Source organism: Polypterus senegalus, chromosome 2 (assembly GCF_016835505.1).
Source record: "Polypterus senegalus isolate Bchr_013 chromosome 2, ASM1683550v1, whole genome shotgun sequence".
NCBI lineage: Eukaryota > Metazoa > Chordata > Cladistia > Polypteriformes > Polypteridae > Polypterus > Polypterus senegalus.
Genome location: NC_053155.1, coordinates 42,283,746 through 42,308,454, shown reverse-complemented (window position 1 = coordinate 42,308,454; position 24,709 = coordinate 42,283,746). Strand labels below are relative to the sequence as shown.

General features: G+C 40.3%; 1 protein-coding gene across 2 annotated transcripts in view; it reads left to right on the top strand.

Moving 5' to 3' along the window:
• Positions 1–7,209: 7,209 nt before the first annotated feature.
• Positions 7,210–24,709, top strand: part of LOC120522859 (anosmin-1) — a 252,033-nt gene continuing 234,533 nt past the window's right edge. Inside the window, exon 1 of one of the 2 annotated variants that reach the window (XM_039743581.1) lies at positions 7,210–7,583. In XM_039743581.1, coding sequence (XP_039599515.1) covers positions 7,392–7,583 — 192 coding nt within the window. In that variant the 5' untranslated portion in view covers positions 7,210–7,391. The remainder of the gene's footprint in view (positions 7,584–24,709) is intronic. The other variant, XM_039743582.1, reaches the window with a different exon arrangement.

The following is a 24,709-nucleotide window of genomic DNA, read 5'->3' as shown; positions in this document are numbered from 1 at the left end:
CAATAACACCAGCTATGTTCAGTTTTTCTTGATCTGTTCATATCTTGCTAGGTACCCCATTATACATTAAAGATTTCTGTTTTGTCTGCATATTAGGGACCTTTTCAAATCTCAAATAATCAACTTCAAATTCAAAGAACCCTGCCCAGAGTGAAACGGCTCTTAGTTAAGCAATGGTTCTACAAGGAACAATCCGACCAATGTGCCATTAAAACCATTATTATTAAGAGTGTAACTGAATTAGATTTACACTCATCTAATAAAAGGCTGCTCAGCCTGCAACTCCCCAACACTCTGCCTGACTTGATCGACTCCATTATTCTTGATAAAGGTTTGAACTGAATTTAATTAATTCCATTGAAATTTTCCATATTTTGATTCTTGATTATTCTTGAGCTGCTATTTTTCCAGTTAGATTTAGTCTGATTTAATAAAATGCTACAGTGCCTGCAACTTCTGAACACTTCACCTGGTGTGATCCATCCCATTATTTTATTCTTGATCAAGAATTGATTGAATTGATTCAACTGATTTTTTTTTCTATATTTTGATTCTTAATAATTCTTGATCCATTATTTTTAAGATTGGAATCCAATTAGATTTTTTTCTCATTTAATAAAGACTGTTCAGCTTGTAAGTCACCATCACTCCATGCCTGCCTGATTCAAATTCAAATGTAAAACTCCTGTCCTCAATAAGCAGGTAAGCAGGCACATATTTATTCACGTGCATAGAAGAAAATGGAAAGGGCTCAGGCATTCAAGGTTACACTTAGTTGTTATTCTAACAAAAGTTATCACTTTAAATAATGAGTGGCTATAGTATTTGAGATAATCTGCATGTTGGTATGGATTTAAAATGGATTATTCTTTACAAGTTAAACGTGATCTGTTCACAGTAAGAAAAAATACCATTAGACTTCGTTTAATATAGCAGAGAAAATAAGATATTGTTAATCTATATTATAGAAATAAATATCAAACAATGGGAAAGTCAAATCTATTGTACGATCTCTCAGCAAATTAGAGTAAAGTCAGTCAGTCAGTCATTTTCCAACCGTAAAGTCGACAGCTAATTAGCGAGGAAACACCCGAATGGTCTGTTTCGTTGGGTATAAAAGTCATAAATAATACTATTTAAGGAGTATTTAAAATAGTTACACATCCTTCGCCGAAGCGAAACTTATGTACACAGTAAAGAGAGTATTAAACATTCATGACATGGCCACCCTGTCCCATCTCTGTTAATAAGTGCTCCACGCAAACATCATACCTCAAAAGTCTAATAGGGGGCGCTGTTTCTCGATTTTTGAACATAAGTAAATAAACCCGGTGTCTCATTTCTATAGTAGCGAGAAAGGACAGGCAGCTTCAAAAGTGCAGCAGAGTAATTAAGTTAAGCGCATGCGTTTTGTGAATATGCAGAAATCAAACATTACATTCTGTGTCGAAGTCAGTATATAGCGAAAGACAAAGTCCGTCATTCTATGAAAGTACTGCAGGTCACGTTTTCCAGCACACCGTCGACGCCGCGCGTTATCCGCTTCATTTGCGCTCCCGTGTTAGCATGAAAGCATTTCCACCAGCAGCGGAAGCGATCCGCTCCACTGCGTGGGATTGCGTCCAGATGCTTTTTTTATACTTACTTCAGTACAATTCATTTACCTTTGCACTCGGAAGGAGGCAATATCTTCAACATTCAGGCTGCCGTTAATATATATAAATTATTGTATTGATGTTCACATAAATATTACAAATCTGGGCTTCATATCAGATATACTCGCACATGATATATGCGATCATATTCTGTATTCATGCAAAACACTGGATTAAGCGGTACTGAAAAAGAGACGTTATGCTTTGAGAGACTAAATGATTCCAGCAATAGCCGTGTGGCGCAGCTAAGTGGATAACGTTTGCAGCCCCCGTGTTTGAATCTCACACCCGTTATGCTCCCGTAAGGACTTTGCATGTTCTCCCGGTGTGAGTGGGCCCTGACATAAACCCTTTCCTGCCTGAAAGGCCTTCGGCATCCTGCGAACCTGAATTGGATTAAGCGGGTTTGAGAGCGGTGTCTATATGTTCAGTAAATATTAACTAAGACGCCTGTGATGTTTGGATTAAGGACACCTACCGAATACTAATGGCCCTCGTAATACTTTTAATGAGTATTATAGACTTCAAATGAAATGGAGGTTCATTCGATCTATATTTAATTAATAACAAAATGTGTTTAGGAAAGTTTAGATAAATGAACAGACCTGAAATATGTCATTACCCGCTTTCCATACACTATTGACATAATTAGATAAAGCAGATGTTTAACTTCATTGGTTCTTAAGACAGTGGGCCTATCAGGGTGGAGTGGAGGAAGGCGATAAAGACAAGAAGGTTAAGCGCAGGGACGGAGTGTCAGTCGCGCTCTACACCCTCACAACAAGAGTCGTGAACTGGACGCTGCGGCTCCGCTTTCCTGTGCTACACGTCATTCACGCAAGACCCGTTCAGCCGAGACATTTGTAACATTTGGGGTCTGGCGTAAATTAGATCGACTTCGTAAGTGCGGGCGCCCTCTTCAGGGTCTTTCCTGCACTCATCCCACAGATGCTGGTGGTGGATGGACCTAAGTAAATGTTCCTTACCATTTACTCTGAAAAAGAAAGGTTCTGTAATGGCACTTAATCGGGTTGTGTGGTTTCTCTAGAACTATTGCTTCACTAAGAACTAGTTCATTCTGGGATGGAGTCTTTCCAAATGTAATGGGTTCTTTGGGATTTGAAAAGGTTTCTAATATGTGAAAAAAAACCAAACCAGAAATCCTGCTAGATGTTCCTTTTATAATAACAAAATGTGCATTAAATGAGGTAGTAAGTTCAGCTATGTCCTTTCAAAATCAGGAGTCCTTTTAAAAGCACTCCTGCTTTTCAGGGGCATTTCACAAACCTGTGATCATCTATTCCTGAATATTTATGGAGAATGTTAAATATCTAAATCCATAAATAAATAAAGGTTGTTTCTAGAGCCTTCGTGATTCTTTTGGGGACCAAAATGGTTTCCCCATGGCATCGCTCTGAAGAAGCACTCTGACACCTTTATTATTAAGAGTGAAGAAGCAGATGTGGTTCACTCGTGCCCATATCCCAAAATAAAGTGAAGCAGTTGCAGTACGCCTGTGGAAAAAAAAACAAGAACACCTGCGTATTAAAATGCAAAGTAAGTATATTTAAAATATGTGAAATACTAATTTGAAATAGTTGCATTTATCATCTACACTCCCAAAAAGGAAAGAGCGGAATCACTGTCAGGCTTTGAAATCACAACATCTGTCATGTTTCTGATGACGAGGATTCAACACCTCCAACCACTCCTAAAAACACAAGGGGATCCCAGGGACGAGCATTAAAATAAATGAAAATGAACTCTCATTTTAACTCCAGATTCTTCTAGTTTGCAAAATGAGGGTAATCCCCAACGCGTTTGAAACCAAATGTAAATGCATGAGGTTGGATGAGTTCTGCTACTGTGCAAAATCTCGCTTTAAACAGCAAGCACCTTTTTTCGCCACCATCGAACCATTCTGGCCGGGACCGGAACACACTTCAGGACACAATCCTTGCAATCGATGATCTTGTCTTTTAGATTAAACGCAACTGAAATCGGTGGAGGAATCACACACGTTTACTTACGTGGCTGAGGTCTTTATCCAAGGCGACTTTAAACATTTCTTTTGGTTTTCCAATTGAAGCACATACAGAACAGGTTAGCGTGATTTGAACCCATTACCTCGGGGTTTGAAGTCCAAAACCTTAACCACTGCGCTAAACTGCCCGCCGAATACGGGGAGAAAGTGGGAAGTCTACGCTGCTCGAAGTCGAACTTTGGTGCAAGCCTTGTGCATCTCCTTTTCACACTGTTTTAAATCTATCAATCCATAATCGCACCTGATTAATCTTAAGAGGATCGCAACTACTTGGGAGCACTTGGATCAGAACCAGCCTCGTACCGAGTTTTGGGCCATCGCTTGGCACACTCACGCACACTTCCACAGTCACTCATATGAAGCCAATGTGATGTTTCTGATTAATCCTAAAAGAAACGTCTGAGGGACTACTGTGGAAAACCAAAGTAACCGGAGGCGAGGACAAATATACACGGAGAGAAAATGCAGCCGCCGCTTATGATGATGAAAGTGACGATTCAGTCAAACCCGAGATTGTGCATAACAAGCAATCAGGTTTCTTCAGGGTGCCTGCGAACGAGCGATGTACTGCTAATTCTAATAAAGGCTCCCGGCAACCCTGTTCTGATTCTTAAAAGCCCTCAAATTAGTCAGTCTGGGCTAACGCTGGGACTCATCGCTTACTGCACATTGCATCACAATTAAGCTTTAAATTGCATGTTGGCATTTGTTTCTCTTTTAAAACTGTAAGTGTTTCACCCTTCTTCTTTGTAACAAGACATAACATTCTCAGTCTTGCTTCAGGGCCAACTCACGCACACGCCCACAGGACCAGTTTGGAATCAGCACTTCGCCAAACACACACGTCTTAAGACAAGTGGGAGGAGAAGACAGCGTGAGGGGTCCACATAGACAACGTCCTGGGTCCATCAGGCGGCAGTGTTGACCGCTGCGCCACTCTGCACTCTTAATAACACTTGTTCCGAAACGGCACGTTAATAGGTCCTTCTTGAACCATTTGATTAGCAGAGGACCGCTTCATTCCGAGAAGGGTTCTTTTTATATGAAATTGTTTTTTGGGGATTTAAAAAGATTCTAAATGCGTGGACAAAAACATAAATCTTTAATGAAAAGATCCAGAAAATCTGAATTTAGTATGTATTATTATTGCATTCATGCCACAAGAGTCCTTTTAAAATCATGGGCACATTGGCATTTCACAAATCTGTTATCATCTATTCATGACTTTTCAGGGAGCACCTTACACACCTAAACACTAAATAAATGTTCTTTTCGGTATTTTCATGTGGATTGTTCTCTTGGGAACCAAAAATGGGTTCTCCTGTGGCATCTCTCTGAAGTACCACTTTTGTACCTTTATTTTTAAGAGTGTGCTCTTGTTTTTAATCGCAGTTAAAATGTGTACATTAGAAGAAATGGTTTCATCACATTTGTTTTTGTCTCAGTAATTCTTCAGTGTATTATGACATCCAATTTATATTTATTACAACTCGGCTTGGAAACGCATCTTCTCCTGACGCCGATTCTTAATGAGAGACTCAGTCAACAACTCTCCGTAAACGCTGATTGTTCGTCTGGATCACACACCTTAGGTCCTTCCATAAAGTCCTGTCAGTGTTAAGGCTTTTTTCAGTTTTGATTGGCCATTTTAGCATTGACCTTGTTGTTTAAATGATTTTTTGTATCCCATCTAAACATTACTTTTCTGTTGCTCTGCATTCTGTTGCTGTCTGACTGTCAACATCCAGTGCAAATTTTCTTCATTCAATTAAATTACTGTATATTCTTAGGAATATGAGGGTCATGATATACGCGACATGGTCATGCATAATCCAGGCCAGGGACACGGATGGTGCTGGAACCTATCTGAGATAGCATGGGGCACAAGGTACCAGTCCATCGCAGGGCGAACGCGCACACACACCAAACACACACCAGGGCCAGTTTAGCATCGTTCATTCACCTAATCTCCATGTCTTCGAACGGCTGGAGGAAGCCGGAGCGCCCGGGGGAAACCCACACATACGCAGAGAGAACATACAAACACCACGCAAGAAGAACCCAGGATGCGAAAAGGTGTTGTAGAAAAAGAGTCAAACTTTAAACCCTAAAATTGCTAATTCATTTCCCGCTGATAACTTGCTGCCAGGCCACTAATTGTGCAGTAAGAAAAAACAGGTTCGTAAGAAATTGAACCCTAATCCTGTAAAGGCGTCACTCACATGCACTATTATAATGACACACACTCTTTGTTTCTTGCGTTTTTTAAAATTGCCTATATTTTTGAAAGGTGATTATAAAACAATTAATTGGCTTACATTCCAACAACGTCTATTGATCGTGCCATGCCAGATGTCAAGAATTCTTATAATCCAAATTCCATAAGCAATGGGTAATTCTGACAAGTTTGGAGAGAAACATTTTTTTAGGGAATATACCGCCAGATATCATTCATTTTAAATGGCTTATTGAGGTCTAGCGCTGATCCAGCCACTTGGCTTCCGAATCCTCCGCCCGGTGGCCGTCCGTGAGGAGATCGCGTGTTTTCCTAATTTTTTTTGCGTTTTTTCTCTCACTACCACAAATGCTTGGGTAGTATTTTAATCGGCGATTCCAAATTCGCCCCGTGTCACAGTGTTAGAGTGGGCCCAGCAATGGACTTGTGCAAAGGCTGCTGCTGCCCTGAGCCCAGTGCTGCCTGGTGGACACTTGCATCCTCGCGACCATGAAATGGATTATGTCGGTTTAAAAATGTTAGGAGTTAAAATGCTGTTGGCTACTCTGGAATCGGATTTTATTATATTCAACTAAGTGTAATTTTAATAATTTTCATTTTATGAGAGAAACGGCGGTTGAACATAGATGCCTTTTATGTCAATTTTGTACTGTCACGTATAGTAATTACTAATTCAACCTGTTTTTAGTTCATAATCCTGAGCAACAGCGGGCACAAGGCAGCAGTCCAATTCGGATGGGTCAGATGTCAATAGCAAAAGTCAATGCTCGTAGAAATTCACGAAGCGAACGTGAAAATGTAAAGAAGTGGCTGGGTTTGAATCCACGGGTTTTGACATTCTGAGTTTTTTATCTCACATATTCTAAACTGAGCCATGTTAAGCGAATGTAGTGATGTGCTTGCGTGACGGGTTGTCGCGAGTCGATTCCTATCTTGTATCCGACACACCTCGTCTTATCGCGATCATCGGGTTCAGTGAACTGTGTGTACTGTCTGAGCGTAAGTAGAAATACCTGAAATTACTGTACAGCATTTTTATCATTAGCATGCTCCTTGAGTGAACAGAATATCATTATGATTACAGAAACGGATATATCATTTGTTGTCTTCAGAATACTAATCTGGAAAGTTCAATTCATAATAAAAAAAAAGGTCTTTCATGAAAGCTCGGCGCAGCCTGTAATTTGCCCTCCCCAAGTCGGTGATATGCGGGCGCGCGGAGGTGCGCGCACACATGCGGCTGAGTGAGAAACTGAGAGCACGCTCGCGGTTAGCACTTGTAGGTCTTGCAGCGGCGGGACCTGTCACTCACAAGTGCGACCTCCAATCGGGGCGCCACTTGGCGTCTTGACTCCTCCCCAGCGGATTATTGAAGTTTCTTTAGTTTCTCCAGTAAGGCATATCAGGCAGTTGAGCTTGATCAGCGTGCGGAGATAAAAGCACCTCAAGCTGCGCAATGTTTGTCAGGCACCTCGGGTTGAGTGTGACCCTTTTTCTGTGGATTACCTCCTGCTGGATCTGGGTGGACGCGGCTGTTCGGAGACAAGACGAGTCCTTCTTCACCGGCAGCGTGTATAAGGCCAGATGCACTTCGCGGTGCCTGAGCCTGCACATCACTCGCATCTCTGCTTTCTTCAAACACTTCCAGGTAGAAACCTTCAACTTTTTAACCCTGGCCACTTTATGTATTTTTAAAGATTGCCAATGTTGCTGGTGTCGAATAGTGCGCGCTGTGTTATACGGCGCGTTTCTTACGAGTGGGTGGACTTAATGGAGCTCATCAGCATGCACAGAAGCTACATTTCTTAAATTCTGGGGGTGAATGGGCCATGCTGATTCCCTTCAAATACTCAAGTAATTGTCAGTCATCTGGAGATGTAAGTTTGCACCTTCACGTGATCTCGAACTCCTTTCTGTTGCGTTAAATAGCCTGCTGGAAAACGTGGAAACAAAAAAACAGGTACAAAAAAGCAGCAACAATCATATAAGTTTTGCGAAGTTGAGGGTAGATAAGGGAGTTATGTACACGAGACGCTGGAGTGAGTGGGCAAACACACAGGTATCTGGCATTTTAGTGTTATATTTAGGACGCTGTCCAACGTCTCCAGTTTGGCGACGGGAGGCACGCGTGAAGTGCGTATATATCAGCATTAACAGAACACATGCGACAAAGGACAACTGTGGACGTGCACCGCAAATCGACAATTGGCTGGATGTCCGTTAACAGTTTGTCATGTGACAATCCCAAATAAATGTCTTTTCTGGAATACACTTCGATTAACTGGAGAATACGCATTCCGACAGGTTAAAAGTCAATGTTGGCAAATGCATTAAAATAATCACGCGGCTGTGCCATCCTTCCTTGGAATTGTTTATACATCCATTTTATGAACCTGTGTCTCCAGTACGGGGTAGCGAGATATCGACCCCTATATCGGCATTAGAGAACGCAAGGCGGCACTCCAGTCCACCGCGGGGCATTCACTTTCACACCGGACTAGGCAGCCAGGCTGCAAGTCTTTGAACTTGAGAAAAAAACCACGTGGAAAATAACTTACACCAGTCGACATTAAGTTTAAAAACCCTTTATAGCCTCAGAAAGAGAAAAGCTATATGTATGCTGCCTGGATAACTTAAGAGCTTTTGTTTGAAAGATGTCACGCCATGCATTGTGTACAACAATGCATATTTTTGCATAGTGGCACAATATAGGTGGCAAAAGTTTTAATAACGTACAGTACTTAATTGCGATAACTTTTTTTTGCAAATGCTGTTTGACTTGCCGTTACCCGACTGTTTAAGATAGCAAGCGCTGTAGCAGCTGGACATTAATTCATTCTTTCCGAAGCACTGGTGTCCCAACTAGTTCTTGTTCCAGACGCAGATGAGTTTTTGGAAAGAAATGCCTTGTGCCCCTGCGATTCTATAGTGGAGAAAAAACCCTTTCAGAAATGCAACGCGGATTTCGTTCCGAAAGATTCAACAATACTACAGTGAACAACGCGAGGGTTCGCCCGCCTCCCTGCTTGCTGTCACAAGGTCTGCAGCAACAGCACAGACTCCCAAACCCAGCGGAGAGTGTCCCCGATTGCACGGTTAGGGTGTCCGGTAGAGATCGAGCCTTAAGAGAATGGGAGTCACAATACAGCTAGTTGTATTCGTGCAGTAATACTCACTTTACAAAGGAACAGACAAGACGGCAATAACGCAAGTGCATTTTCTGTCCTAACTTCACTCAGCTGTCATTTGGAGCGATGTGGTGGTTCCGATTTTAGCAAGCTAACAATTGCGGCTTTTGTTTTTGACAATTGGGAGGGCTTTTTAGGTTATTTCTACATCATTCAAAGACTGACAAGTTTCAGATATAAGCAGCACATCGACGCAAAAAATGCATTTATATAGCACCGTTCCATATTCAACATCATTCTTATATGTCTTAAAGGTGTATAGAATTGGTGTAATTAATCATTTTGTGTTTTTTAAATTCTTGTTTTTTTAAATTTTTAAGACATTAATCTGAATGTGTGGACCGAACCGGCAACTTTAGCTCTTGAAACTCGAGCACCTTGGGTCCAATATAGGCTATGGGTCCTGCCCCAGTTACTTCTGCTACTCCAACTACCTCTACTACTTTTACTACCACCGCCACCGATCTGCATCAACTTTGAAAAAGCAGCGTTTTATTTGACTTGGGCTTTATTCATGGAATGTTGCTGTTTGTTAAATGTCGTGATCTATCTATCTATCTATCTATCTATCTATCTATCTATCTATCTATCTATCTATCTATCTATCTATCTATCTATCTATCTATCTATCTATCTATCTATCTATCTATCTATCTATCTATCCGCGAGAGTCGCCGAAAGATAATACTTCCACAACTACAAATACTACTGCAAGTGCCTGTGTACTTCATGTTGGACCGACAAGCGTCCCGTCCAGTGTGGCCTCCAGACTTGTAACCAATGTAGATCAAGCTTATCAAGGCATCATTAAAAAAACAAACAAACAAAAAAAAAAAAACACTTGAAAGTCGCACCAGCCCGCCGCGAGGTGCAGTTAAGTAAACGCCCACGTTCATACCGGCGCAATTTTGAGTTACAAATCAACCTGACAATATGTCTTACAACCGTACAGGAATTACCTACTTTCTCTTAAAGCATGTTGTAACCCGAGAAACTGAAAATTGCAGACAGGTAGCGTAACGATATGTGTCGGATCATTGATGATAAATACAATTTTTAAAAGCCCTTAGACATATTATAGGGGAAACCGCGTTTCTAACATTGTGTCGCGTCGTGGGGAGTCGTGGTCTGCCTCAGCAGCAACGGGCGCGTGCAGAACCAAGTCAGATAATAAAGAGAATACATTTCTCAAGCTGGAGCAATTTTCAAAGAGTCCTGTGGGCGTCGCTACACCGAACGATATTCATAAGATAGACCGCTTTGCACATTCCCAGTCTTAGCTCCGAGCAGTCTGAACTTGTTGAAGTTTTCTGTTAGAAAAGCAGTACGATGTTTAAGCTCGATACCGAGAAAGAAGGACCGTCTTCATCATATCTAGTAATGATTTTAATAAGTATTTATTTGTAACATACAGAGCAACTGTTACAAAATATAATAACGGGATCAGAGCAAATAACACTAGCCTTTTTCTAACATTGTCGAAAGTAACAGTTACATGCCTTCTGTATTATTCTGTCATTGGTAGTGCATAATATTAGTGGGGAGCAAATACTAATGTCAAAATACATCTTTGCTGGGTCCAGCATGGTGTTATAGAAAATGCCTCAAGGCTTTCGGATTCAAATCCCAGTGCAACAGTGTGCGTGTGGAGTTTGTATTTTTCCCGTGTCTTTCTGGAATTTTCCTTCAAAAACGAATTTTGTTCAGTTCACAAAGACGTGTGATGTAATGAATTAGTTCATTGTTGAGTTTAAATTAACCATCGATGTATTGTTATAGCATCATTCTGATCTATCTGCCTGTCTATACTATAGTGCCTTATCTATCTATCTATCTATCTATCTATCTATCTATCTATCTATCTATCTATCTATCTATCTATCTATCTATCTGCTATCTGCTGTACATTCATTTTACTGGTCATTTTTCCTGGTAATGATGTTCTGCAAAAGTAAAGGCACCAGAGTAGTTCTTCAGAGTGATGCCATATGGGGCCCATTTTTGGTTTCCAAAAGAACCATCAGCATGAAGGTTCCAGAAAGAATATTTATTTATTTACATCCATAACACATTCCATATACAGTTGCAAATCAATGATTACAGATTTGTGAAATACTAAAGGGCTCATGCTTTTAAAACGACTCGGGTTGCATACAGAAACACAGGCTAAGTTCAGATTTCATTGATCTGTTAGTATCTTGCTAGGCAGCCTGCTACAGGTTAAATATTTGAGTTTTCTTCTCATATTGGGCCCTTTATCAAAGCCCAACTTCGTATGTAGAGAATTCTTCACAGAATGAAGCAGCTCATTGTCAAGCAGCTCTTCTGCACAGCTCATTAAAGTGCCATTACAGGACTGTTATTTTTAAGAGTGCGTGATGAATACGTCTGTGGTGCTGTTTAAGCAATCACTTTGTGCATTTCTGTAGTAAACTGTCTGATGTTCTTTGTGATGTTCTGTATTGTGTATTATGAGTAGCAGCCTAATGTAGTCTTCTTAGCCTTTACTTCAGATATATTTATGTATCACAGAAAACATTCACTGTCATTCACTGAGTCACAATCCAGGGTTGGTTTCTTGCCCCCAGTGCTGCTAAGAGGGGTTCTGGCCACACACAGCCCCGAATCACCAGAATTAAGTGTTATATTAAAATTCATTGGCACTAATAATGACATACCTAATAAGGTAACTAAATTTTCTGGCTGTCCATCACATTGCAGCAGTCTATTTATATAGTACTGCTGTTAAATCCTTGTCATGATGTTAATACATTTTACTCATATAAAGAGTTTTTTTTTTCTTCCGTTTTTTTAACTCCTAACTGTCTCGAGGGTAAAATGCCCACAAATGAGTTACATGTTTTAATCCCCTCAGTGATTTTGTATCTTGTGTCAGAAGCTGTTTTACACCCTTCAGCGGACACAGTGTTTCTTCTTAGGAGATGTCTGAAAAGAAGAGAAGCATATCATTGTTGCTTCCATGGCTCTTGCTATACAACATTTCAGACACTTTTAGTTTCAATGAACTCGATTAACCTCAAAGAATCCTCAGTTGCCAGTTAGACAGTTTACAAACTGAGCTACCATTTTTTTTTTTAGTTTTTGTGACAGTGGCCACCAACTTGCTGCTGTCTTTTTTAAAAGTCAAAAAAAAAAAAAGTTAAAGGGAAATTGAGGTGTTGTTGCAAAATTTGGCTTCATTTCTATTTGGTTGTTGCTGTTGTTTGGATTGTGGAAGATGTCTGTCATTTTGGTAAGAAAAGATAATGATTTTATCTGGTAGTGATACAAATAAAGTTACTGTTTAAAGAGTTTAGTTTTTTTCTCATACTTGTTTAATACTATGAAAGTCTTCATTTTCACTTGCGCTGTTATGGAGACGGCCATTTGATTCTGACGTGGCAAGCCTGAGCATTTGAGATGAATTAATGTTGTGTTAATTCAACCATGATACTTATGTTTTATATTAGTAAATGTAGAGTCATTAATTCATTTTTAGCTAGGATCTGAAATTGGGAATATTTGTTTAATTTTCATGAAGAGTGGGTGGCTTATTCAGGGGTGTCCACTTTTGGCCTGCTCCGACTCTCATTGTGAGCAGAAGCTGTTTCACATTTCATTGGCAGAGAAACTGAAAAGGTATGTGAGTGTCTCTTTTGCTTTTTCTGAATTGTGAACTATTTTTTATTGTACTTTTTAATTTTACCTCAGCAATGGGCTTTGTAGTAGCTCCATATAAGCTAAATAGTTTCTAAATAGGGAATCTGTTTTGTGGTAGAGACACAGGCATACAGGCACAGGTTTAAAAGAGAGTCAGTTACTATCAGTTATATTACTGTCAGTTAAAAGCTCATTTTTTATGAAATATAAGAATCATATTAGGGGATCAGGTCAGAAGGGGGCCTTTGTGCACTAAAAGACACGATTATAATCTACAAGGGTGAGTCAATAAGGATCCGCTTTTTTTTAAAATTTGATTTGGCCGTACTACTGTCTTGTCGGCCCAAAAAAGTGCAGCAAACAGAGATCCACTTTGTATGTGAAGGTGTACCAGGGGCCAAAGTTCTTGTTCGTTTAGTCAGAATCATGGTACGATCTTGCTCCATGTCATTATCGGTAGTGGATGTGAACGGGCATCCTGCTACTCCTTCGTACTTAACACTTGTACGAGCGTTTTTAAACTTTTCAATTCGGTGAAAAAGCAAATGTCTGCATATTTTGCAGAAAGGTTTCTATGGATTTTGGCCCCAGGTACGCCTTTAGGTCAGAAAAAGTGGATAACTGCTTGCCTGTGGTGCAAACAGAGAGCAGAGCGGCCATGTTTATTGCTAGAAAACAACAAGGAAATGAACTGATCAAGATCGAAACTGTTCCGCTGTGACCAAAGACACACCATGTTTCCACATGTACAGCCAACCCAAAGAAAATTATCACAAAATTTATGGATAATAATTGACTTACCCTCATACATTATGCTGAGTGTATTCTTTTTTAGCACTCTTCTTTAGCATGCAGGCTCAGAGCGCTTGGGCAGGTTTACAGATATTAAGTGAAGTGCATTTACAAACTGAAGTACACTTATCAAGGTCCAAATTCACCATCTGAGTTGGGAATGTTTGAAATCAACGAGTCTAACATTAAATGATCAGCTTCTGATTCTGGATTGACCGTCATGAAAACTGGCACCCTCACAGGGTGTGAATATCCCACCTTTAGATTGTGCCCTTTTGTTGTTTAGGAGGATCATTGGCATGTCTGCAATAAGTGCCAGTGGCGCACATGCCCACCAGATGTTATGCAAGATAAGAAGTAAGCTCAGGTTTAGAACAAGTTTACTTTCTTAAGCAACTGTTGTCCAGTTTTTCATGATATGCTCAAAGTAATGTCTTATCTAGAAAATTGCTGGTTTTGGTAATGTGTGAAATTTACATTTGTCTCGGGTGTTGCTAGCGTTTTTTTTTTTTAGTTAATCGGCCTGTCTGTGTTGGCCTTGCAGTGTTCTCAGTTTCCTCTTGGCTGTGTGTGTACACATGCAACTTGAGCTTTCCTGTTTAGCAGGAGACAAGCCCCATGTTATCATTTTGATAAGAAGAGTGTAAGCTGTAGATGTAAAAGGCAAAGTTGAATGACTGACTCACTCACTCAGTCACACTATTTGCTGAAATTTGGCGGGATTATACATCTAGGGCACTGTACCCAAGGGCACCACTTCATCGTTGGCTTCTTTTTCCCTCTCTTTTTGCTTTTGGTAAAGCAACACCAACACCCTCTGCCACGACGCATGGTACCTACTGAGCTTCGCCAAACTTTTGTCCTTCCACTTCACTTTTGGTAGGGGCCTTCTTTTGCATAAAACGGCAAGCCCCATTTCCCTTCTTTCTTAGCACACAGACGAAAAAAATGATGCAGTGCATTAGTATAGCCTATTTGCTACAGTATTCTTACTGACAAATATAAAACCATGGGTCAGCTAATTTTCCTTTTTCTAAAATGTCAACAAATTTCAATCAAATTACGCTTCTTAGTTTCTGCATCCTGTGTGCTTGGCGAATCTCGAAGAAGGGCTATCAAGCTCAAGTCCATTCTGTGTGCTGGGGCTGTGGGCATTAAGTTACTCCACCACAAGCAGAAAAGCAGGATGAGAGAAGTAGAGGATGTTGTGGTGCCCTTGGGTACATGCAATGCTCCCTGTTCTCTCGGCTTCTCCTTACTCCTCATGAAGTGAGCTTATAAACATGTACTGCAAAGTACTGGGGGTGGTGGGGTGTTTGGGCTGGGGGTTTACTCCTGGTAAAATACATGTAGTATTGTACGGAACTGGGGTGTCCCCTTTGAGGTCAGACCATGATCTGCTGCTCCCCTCTATTTCACAAAGCACAAACAAAGAAGGGCTGTGTACGACCCAAACCAGGTGTGATGGCACGTCCTGGTCATTTTAAACGCTTGTGCAACTTAGTAAAGAGAGGTGGACATTATACTGTACATGGTTCACCATATTATTTCCTTCCACCTGTTCTGTGCCATACTCAAACTGTTCAGTTCATTGCATGGGCCACATAAATGTGCAGCCTGTAAACGTCAATGCTTTATGTACAAAAATTGAATGTACATCACCATTCTGTATCTAAATCCTCCAAAACGTGTAATGGCACAAGATTACAGATTACAATCATTACAATCAAATCTGACTAAAACTACCATTTTTACAGGCTGTGTTAGAGGGTGAAATTATATTTATACCCCAAATATTATTCAAAAGAATACAGTTTCCTGTAAAATGGTGTTTTGCAATGACTATCAACAAACGCCAAGGTCAGCAAGTATGAAAAGCAAGAATTGATTATAGCAATGTTCTCCACGTGGGCATGTTCAAGGGTAAGGAGCTCCAGTGAACTAACAAATAAGACACACAAAAATATTGAATACAGAAAAATACCTAATTACATAGTACTGTACTTCTAATACATCCGATTACCCAACAAGGCCCATTCTCTTAGGAAATTTCCTGGGCGAAGCCAGGTTATACAGCTAATAAAAATGATAACACTAACCTTCTTACCATTAAAATAATGACTTTTTTCTACCTGTGCGTTTGCACTTCTGGTTCAGACTTTTCCTAATCTGGGGGCTGAGTAGAATTTTGAACTTCACTCACCTCTGAGATGAACTGATTGATGGTGGTGAGTCTGGAAAAGTCACAGAGGAAGACTTGTGTGCTCCTTGTAGTTTTGTCAAAAAGAAGCCAGCAGTTTTTAAGAAGCATAGAGAGTAGGTGTGCAATGGGTATGTAGATAAATGGTATCTAGATAATTGGAGGTATTTGTTTTTTTAGTTGTTTTCTTGAGTCACGCTCTCCTGCAAATATCCATCAACATAGTGGTTAGTCTTCTTTGTTATCGGGGCTTGTCCTTTTCGCTTCAAAGCTGTTTTGATCCTAAACTTGAGGTGTGCCTGTTTCATTTTAGGCAGCTCATAGCCCATATATCTTCCTGAGCAGTAGGTGGTTGTGTGCCTCTCAGTTTACTTAACATTTACAGATCTATGGCTCTACTTTTTCAGATTATGACAATGTCAGAGGGTATTACAAGGATCTGATACCAATTGAGAAAGACCAGGAACCAACATCTCATTCTTTGATTGATTCTTTGTGACGTGAACGGAATTTGAACTTGCACATTTCACTACTCATTAGCACAAGAGAGACAGGTATTATTAGGTAGGTAAATTAATGTTAACATTAGAGAAGTTGGCAAACATCAAGGAAAAATCAGATATGGCCATGTACTGACTTGAATTTTCATGCCAAAAACGGCACTGAAGAAGATGTATCTAATGTGCTTTATCTATAGTATACTCTGAAAAAAATCACACAGCTATTGATCCCCATCTACTAGATGAGGCTTCCTCAGATTCATGCAGGCGACAGTAGCTGTTGTTGCTTTAATGTTGCATTGCAGGGTCAGCTGTATCAGAAAAATCATATCAAAGCAAAACTATTGTTAAGTCACAATCTCATTCTAATAATGGTATACCATTTTATTTTTGTAATGAACATTTTGTGTCGACAGTTCCTCAGAGGTTCAGTTTTGAATCCTGGCCAGGGTGCTGTCTGTGTGGTGTTTGCATGTATGGCTTTTTCTCTGGATGCTCACATCTCACATCCCAGTGACATTCAGTTTAGATTGATTGGCCAGTCCACATCAACATGGCTTAAGAGAAGGTGCATTGTGGTGCAAAGATTGGTTCTTGCCACCTGCTTGCTGCTAGAATAGGTTCTGGGCCCTGTGCCCCTGAAATGAATTAAGTGAGTTTGAACATAAATAGATAGAAAATTTGTGCAACTCTTTTTATATTTTCCTCTGAAAATTAGTTGGCTAATACAGCGCTTCTCCTAGCAGGCCACACAGCTCAGTGTGAAGGTTTATTTCCCCTCATGAATTTACTTTAGTGATCTTTACATCACAGGATTGGCATTGATCTATTTTTTTAATCTTCTGTTTCTGTTATTCAGTAAAGGGATGCAAACATTAGAAACAAACAACATGAATGATGGGATAGATCAGGTACTGAGCTTTAAACTTCAGGGACGCCAGTTCACTTCCCACTTTTGCCTGATAGCATTACCCTGAGCAAGACACTTAACCAGCCCTTGCCATAACTGTACAAACTATCTGTAAACAATTATAAGATAATGTAACCTAATATTCCAAGTCACCTTGGATAAAAGTATCAGCTATATATATAATAGTAATATTTTTTGCGAAACTCGGTTAAACGTGTGAAGTGCTTAGGGATGGCATTCGACTGATTTCTCTGTAGAGCTTCCAAATCAGCATGAACTTTATCTCCATATGTTCCTGTTTGTTACTTGAAAATATAAACAGGTGTAATCCTACAGTTTTTTTTACCCCAGGTATTTAAATTTTCATTGTCATTGGATTAACAGTTCATTTTTTGACGGCCTCATTTTCACCATGCTGTACTGTGTATTAAGGAAAATGCTGCCAGAGTAGGACCTGTCCCTGTGTGTCACTGGAATAAGTGGTTCTGGGAAATGAGTTTATTACTTAACAATTTGTCCTTAATTTGATATATTATATTTACCCATTTTTGTAAGTTGCTTTTCCATTACAGACACAGGGAACCAGACCCCAATGTCTAGCTTTAAGTGGTAGAGAGGCCGAGGCATTATAATATGCTGTTGGGACTCTCACTCCAAAGCCATGATTAGTCAGTTGCAAGTTAACCTGCTGGCCTGAAATGAGTTTGTGTGTTGATGTGCCCTGTAGTGGACTGGCTTCTCCTGTAGGATTTGGTTACTACCTCGTGAACACTGCTGCATGAATAGGCTCCATGAACTGGAAATTTGATGAATGGATGAGTCTAATATGTATAATATGTCTTTAGCATTCTTGGGAAAATCGGATCCACCACATAAGCCCAAGTGAATATGGGGAGACCATGATGTGTTAGTAAGGATGCCTCTCATGTTTGTATATCATGAAACACTAACTGGGTATTGAGTGAATTCATTCAATGCACACTTTTTAATACTGAGTGATTATAACAGTCCATTTGTTCATGTTCTAAAGATGGTTATTCCATAGATGAGTGGGCAGCCAGAGCTTATCCTGGCCACAGAAGACAGCAAGGAAATGTCGTAACATTTTCCCTCCATTCAGTGCACTTGCTCTAACTACTTTAGTTCAGAGACTTGGGGTTATGCCAAACCAGTGTGCTATATGTATAGGCACAAATAGTATTGAACAGTAAAAAAAGAAAATCCATTGAAATAAAAAAAATAATAATTAGAGGTGTCATGCTGCTGCCTGGCAACAATGAGATCAGGGTTTGTACCCTGGGTGGTCCATACGTGGAGTCTGCATGTTCTCCCCATATCAGTTTGGATATCCTTCTGCGTGCTCCAGTTGCCTCCCACAGTCCAGTAGTGTTGCATCAATGCTAAAATTTTGACATTGGTAACAATACCACCGTTTGCACCTCAGTACTATTACCAGAATGATACAGAAGCAAGTAATGGATACCCTACAGTCTCCTAACTGCGTTGTCTCCCTGGCTCTGCCACAGTCAGCTCTCCTGGTTCTGTTAGGGTCTGTCCAAAGCTCCGAATTTCTTATCGGTAATCAAAATTTTTCCTCTCTAGAGTTTTGAGAGCCCTGATATACCCACATTATAACATGAAGAAAGTGTACTAGAGTACATACATATATTGCTTCGAAAATCAGAGTGGGGCAATGGGGTTGTGAGAACGCAATGTGCCGATTTGCAACCACAGTAATTTCAGATACTGAATTTAACATAATGCTGGTATAATATAGTTTTTAAAATTTTGGTATTTTGGCTTTATGCCATACAACACTAGTCCCAATGACATGCAGGTCAGGTGAATTTGTGATTTTAAATTGGCCCCTGTCTATCTGTGTGGTTTCCTGTCAAGATCTTCTTCTTGCCTTGCACCCAATCATTGCTCTAGCTTCTAGTGACCCTGCCCTGAATATGAGTAGGTTGAGGAAATGGATGTGTGAGTGGATGGACAGTAAATTGATTATCTAGTTAGTTTTTGGATTCATTACTTGAAACGTATTAAAAAGTGGCTGAGCCTTCTGCATGCGTTAGCAACAGCAGCTTTGCCATGGGGCCCAGAGCCTTTCCCAGTATAAGCCCTGGACCAGCTGCTAGTCCATAATAGGTACGCTTACATATACTGTACATGTCAGTTTACAGTAACCTGATAACCAAATCTGCTTCACTTTGGGAACAAAACCAGAACACCTGGAGGAAATTCCATACAGATATAGAGGAAAGTTCAGAGATGGTGACCATATTTGGGATTTAACTTCTGTCTGGTGGAGCATTGCTACTGTGATTCACCCATATTTCCATACACTGGTTCTATAAGAGTTAAGAATAGTATAGTTTTACTATTCACGGTGGCGCAGTGGTAGCGCTGCTGCCTCACAGTTAGGAGACCCGGGTTCGGTTCCTGGGTCCTCCCCGCATGGAGTTTGCATGTTCTCCCCGTGTCTGCATGGGTTTCCTCCCACAGTCCAAAGACATGCAGGTTAGGTGCATTGCCGACTCTAAATTGTCCCTAGTGCATGCTGGGTGTGTGTGCGCCCTGCCCGGGGTTTGTTTCCTGCCTTGCGCCCTGTGTTGGCTGGGATTGGCTCCAGCAGACCCCCATGACCCTGTAGATAGGATATAGAGGGTTGGATAATGGATGGATGGATAGTTTTACTATTAGGTTAGCAAAACCTGTGCTTACTAAAGTAGTTTTATTGGTAAAATGCAAAAACCATTCCCAAAGAAGCATGTAATGCAGTAATACTGATAAATCACGGTAGTGTGTTGGTGTTTATCATTTGATTGCACTTTCAAATGGGCCCCTCTGACAGTTTGTTAAAGTTCTTTGTCACTTTTTATGTGAGAAAGAAATCTGTTAGTGAAAACAGAAAAAAAAAAAAAACCTGCACTTGGTGTCAGTCATAAAAGCAGGGCTTGAAGAAGGAACACAGAAGTGTCTCTCAGCCTGCTGAGGGTCACAGGAAGCTGCGTGATTAAACTAATCAGACTTCATAAGACCAGGATGAAACCAAAGCACTTTAGGCATCAGCTGCGCAAACACTGCAGTGCTCCAAAGTTACACCTCCTTACTTGTCCTTGGTAATGTCCTTGTTCTTCCCCTGCCCCCCACACATTTTCAGTATTCAAAAAATAGCTTGTGCATTTATTCCCATCTCAGATGCATACATTAGCCACAGTCTGATAGCCAGACTTTGCAAAGATCAAATGCCAGTCAGCCTTGTAAACAGATCTTTAGAAAAGACTTAACTTGGTGTACTTAGGATTTTTTCCTCAGTGGTTATATGAAGCTTGGGTACCATAAACTGCCTCCAAATTATTGCTGTCATCTTTTAGAATAAGAGCACATCATGCTGAATGACCTTTAGTTCAGCCCGTGCTGAAGACTATTTCAAGACAGAGTGGCTTATTATGCCAAAGATTTTAAAGAAAATTACCAGAGAGCAGGTGAGCGGGCGTTTAGGAATGCAGAATTGCACTGAACCTTCATGCTCGAGTAGTGTAGGCAATGATTTCATCACTGACTATGTAGAACTCAAATCCTACAGTCGGCTATGTGTTCAAATGTACCATTAGGAGTGTAAAGTGGGGTTTAGGGTATGTAAATGAGTCCTCTGTGTTAATGGCAGGTTTAGCCCTAACATAGCCATTGTTTGTCTGTCCCATATTAATGACGGTGTGTTGTATAAACTGTATCCTCATATGTGATGGTTTTGTATTTAGTAAGCAGTATCATCTATTTTTGCATTTTGTCTAAACTCTCTGCACCTGGTGAGCAGCGATGTGCAAGAACAAAGTAGTCTGTACTGTTGTGTTGTATTTCTGAGGTGGCCATGATAGATTTGCTCTGTGAAGTGGATTACTTGTGGTCTGTTTTGTGTGCGTTGTAGTTGCCCCATTTTGTGACACTAATTACCCCTTAAACCTACCTGCAATGGGGTCTATCTGTGAATTGCCTTTCCCAAGATTCTTTTCAATTTTTTTCCCCACAAATTTTTTTTTTGAGATTTTTTTTTGTCTTCTTAGGGAGTGAATGCTAGGGACTGTCAAAAAACAGGGCCTGTTAAAGTGCATTGGGGCACTTCCTTGTGTGATTTTGGGCTATACAAGAAATAAATTGCTGTTGTTGCAATTCAAAATGAACACCCCTACTGTGAGCACCGTCTTCATTAGGTGTTAGATTTTTTAGAAATGTGGCACTCAGTGAGCCGTCTATCTGTTTCCACCAGCGTTTAAGCAAAATCACTCATGGCTGTCTGCAGATGAAGTATATATTGCATGTCTGACTCTGCAAGACTAGGCCTCTCCCAAACATCCATTTATGTACTAAACCTGTCTTTGACTTGTCTAAGCAGCATCAAAGTCAAATCAGAGACTAACATGAATAGGCTCCAGTCCATCACAGAGCACTAACTCACACATTTACACAGTCATGCTGAGATAATTTAGAGGTGCCAGTTGACTTGACACACATGCCCTTAGAATATATGAAAAACTATCTTGCTGAAATAGCATATCCAAAATATCTATCCATCCATTATCCAACCCGGTATATTCTAACTACAGGGTCACGGCGGTCTGCTGGAGCCAATCCCAGCCAACTCAGGGAGCAAGGCAGGAAACAAACCCCGGCCAGGGCGCCAGCCCATCGCAGGGCACACACACACACACACACCAAGCACACACTAGGGACAATTTAGAATCACCAATGCACCTAACCTGCATGTCTTTTGGACTGTGGGAGGAAACCAGAATACCCGGAGGAATCCCACGCAGACACAGGGAGAACATCCAGGCATGGAGGACCCGGGAACTGAACTCCTAACTGCGAGGCAGCAGCACTACCCACTGCAACACCGTGCTGCCCTGATAAGAATATTGTGGGTCAAAAGTGGTCAAAATTAGGATTAGATTTAATTGATGAATCTACTACCTTTACTACTTAGTGCACAAGGCTTTATTAAATGGACCCATCAAGAAATAATGGATTATCTTTTAACTTGGTGGTACAATTCTGAAAGAGCTATGGGGCATGTCAGTAAATTGGGTTGCCCTTTTCTGTTTCACCAAAATCGATTTTTTACTTAACAGCTCTTGTGTTAGTTCTTTTCATAATTTCATCATTTAGAGGGCTAGCATATATTCTTTAAATGCAAGTCTGTCAATTCTTATTCACTTAACTTTTACAAAGTATAACTAAGTAGATATTTGAAGGTCCGCAAGTACAGCTGTTAACCAGTCAGTTGGTAACCCACTCCATATGTCTATTAGTCTTTCTATTTGAAGAGGAACCCTTCAAAGTTTACATAAAATTTACCCTTATCCAGCTTCTATTAATGTCCATATGTTCTTTATGAAGAACTGATTTTAAAGTAATGGCTGGCACCCACCCTGAACACTTCTTTATTTATGGTTATCAAACAATTTCCAGGCCCACTCATAGAGAGCCTAACGTGGTGGTGCGGTGGTAAGCGCTGCTGTATCACAGTAAGGAGAACATGAGTTTGTGTCTTGGGTTCTCCCAGTTGTGAGAAAAAGCTAAATAAAGGTAAAGAATTATTATTATTATTATTATTATTACAGGACCAAATGGGAACCATAGGTTGACCTGGAAACATGTAGGTACACACCTGAGGGAAGCTTAATTTTGTTTGGCATTGTAGCAGGGTGAAATGATGGTACAGGTCAAAATAAGATGGTTGAGATACCAACTGGGCAACAAAACCCTATTTAATTTGAACAAAAAGGTAGCGGAATGAAGCACTTTAATGTGTAGCTTTACACAGAAGATAGTGGAATGATTGAAAAACAGGTTTCAGGCTCGTTTCAGCACAGAAGCTGGGGCCACATCAAAATGAGACACCATCCTCTGTGGTCAGTCTGTTTTTATACTGTGTGGACCAGAAATGGTGAAGCTTCTTTCAGACTGGTGCCCTCAAAGGGCAGTTTCTCAAGTCTGTGAGGAAAGAAGGAGACAAGTGTGTTAGAAGGAGTGCCCCCCCCCCTTCATCCTGGAGTGGTACTGCTTATTTTAGGTGACCCTCTGGTTTGCATGCGTGACACACATTAACAGTGGAGAACATGCAAGCTGCCTATAGAAAACATACCAGAGACTTCTTACAATGACATGATCACCACCTTTGGTTGTTGCAAAGTTTTGGTTAGCACAATTTATCTCAGTATTTTAATTTTCCTCATTTGAAATACAAGACCGTGTCCTGCTGATGTATTTTTCCTAGCTTCACTATTTCGACAGAGGTGAATGCAAGTGTAAGAACCTTGTCCAGTTGTGATTGACTCCATATGGCTCAATAGCTGAAAGTTCTTTATTCATTTTTAAAGGGCAATGTAGCATATGAGGTACTAATAGAGAACAGTGTTACTTCTCCATTGTTATCATCTTTTTCTTTGAAAGTAATTTATTATGTTTCATTTATTTCTTGAATTATCAAAGTAATTAATTGAAAATATTAGAAAGATGTACATTTATGATCTAAAGAAAAATAGAGTAACTAACCTTTGGCATCATGTAAAACATGGTTTTGATTTTTGACTGGGGTATCTGTTGTCTATTCAGTAGCTTCCAGGTGCTTAACCCTTGAAATCCAATGCAGCACCTGGGCTTTATGTTTAAAGGGGACCCCCATCTGAAAGATGAGGGCTGATCTGGCTAGCTAAACAATACAAATAGAAATCACTATTTGAAAGGCTCACGTCAGCTTCTTCTTCTTCATATTCCCTTCCACGAGGAATCATGCATTCAGCACATCAAACTGAATTTTAGAAAAAAAAAGACTCATTATCATAGTCGAAGTGATGAGTTCCAGTTCATGCTATGAGCTCAAAAATTAACATGGGCAATGCATGGTACATATATCAGCAATTTGAAAATGTCAGCCAAGGCTTAGGTTTCACAAGAGAAACCAGAGTGTCATGGTTGGGATTTTATTTGTTTCGTTACATTTGTCCAGATACTCTCACTGTCACTTGTGCTGAACACTGCCAGGTGGGAGATCTGCACTCATAACTGGACCGTGTTCATTTTATTGACTTTTTTTGTGATCCACACAAATACACTGCAACAAAATGAAAAATGCTGTCTATAGCAGTATTAGATGCACAATATTAAAAATAATGCTTTAATGGCATTTTATGATTCTTTACGAGGTTGTGTGGTTCCGTGTAGAAATATTGTTTGACCAAGCAGCGTTTTATTCTAGGAAGGGTTCTTTGCATATGAAGTTGGTTCTTTGTGCTTTGAAAAACTTCATAATATGTAGGAAAATAATGAAATTGTTAATGTTTGATAGGCAACCTAGGAGGATACTAACAGATTAAGAAAACCTGGACTTAGGCTGTGGTATTTTATGCAGCAAGGCCCAGTGATATTTCACACATCTGTTGTTATCTATTCATGGTTATTTTCTGTAAGAAGCCTGTTACGGACCTAAGTAAATAAAATGGCTCCCCTATGGAATCACTG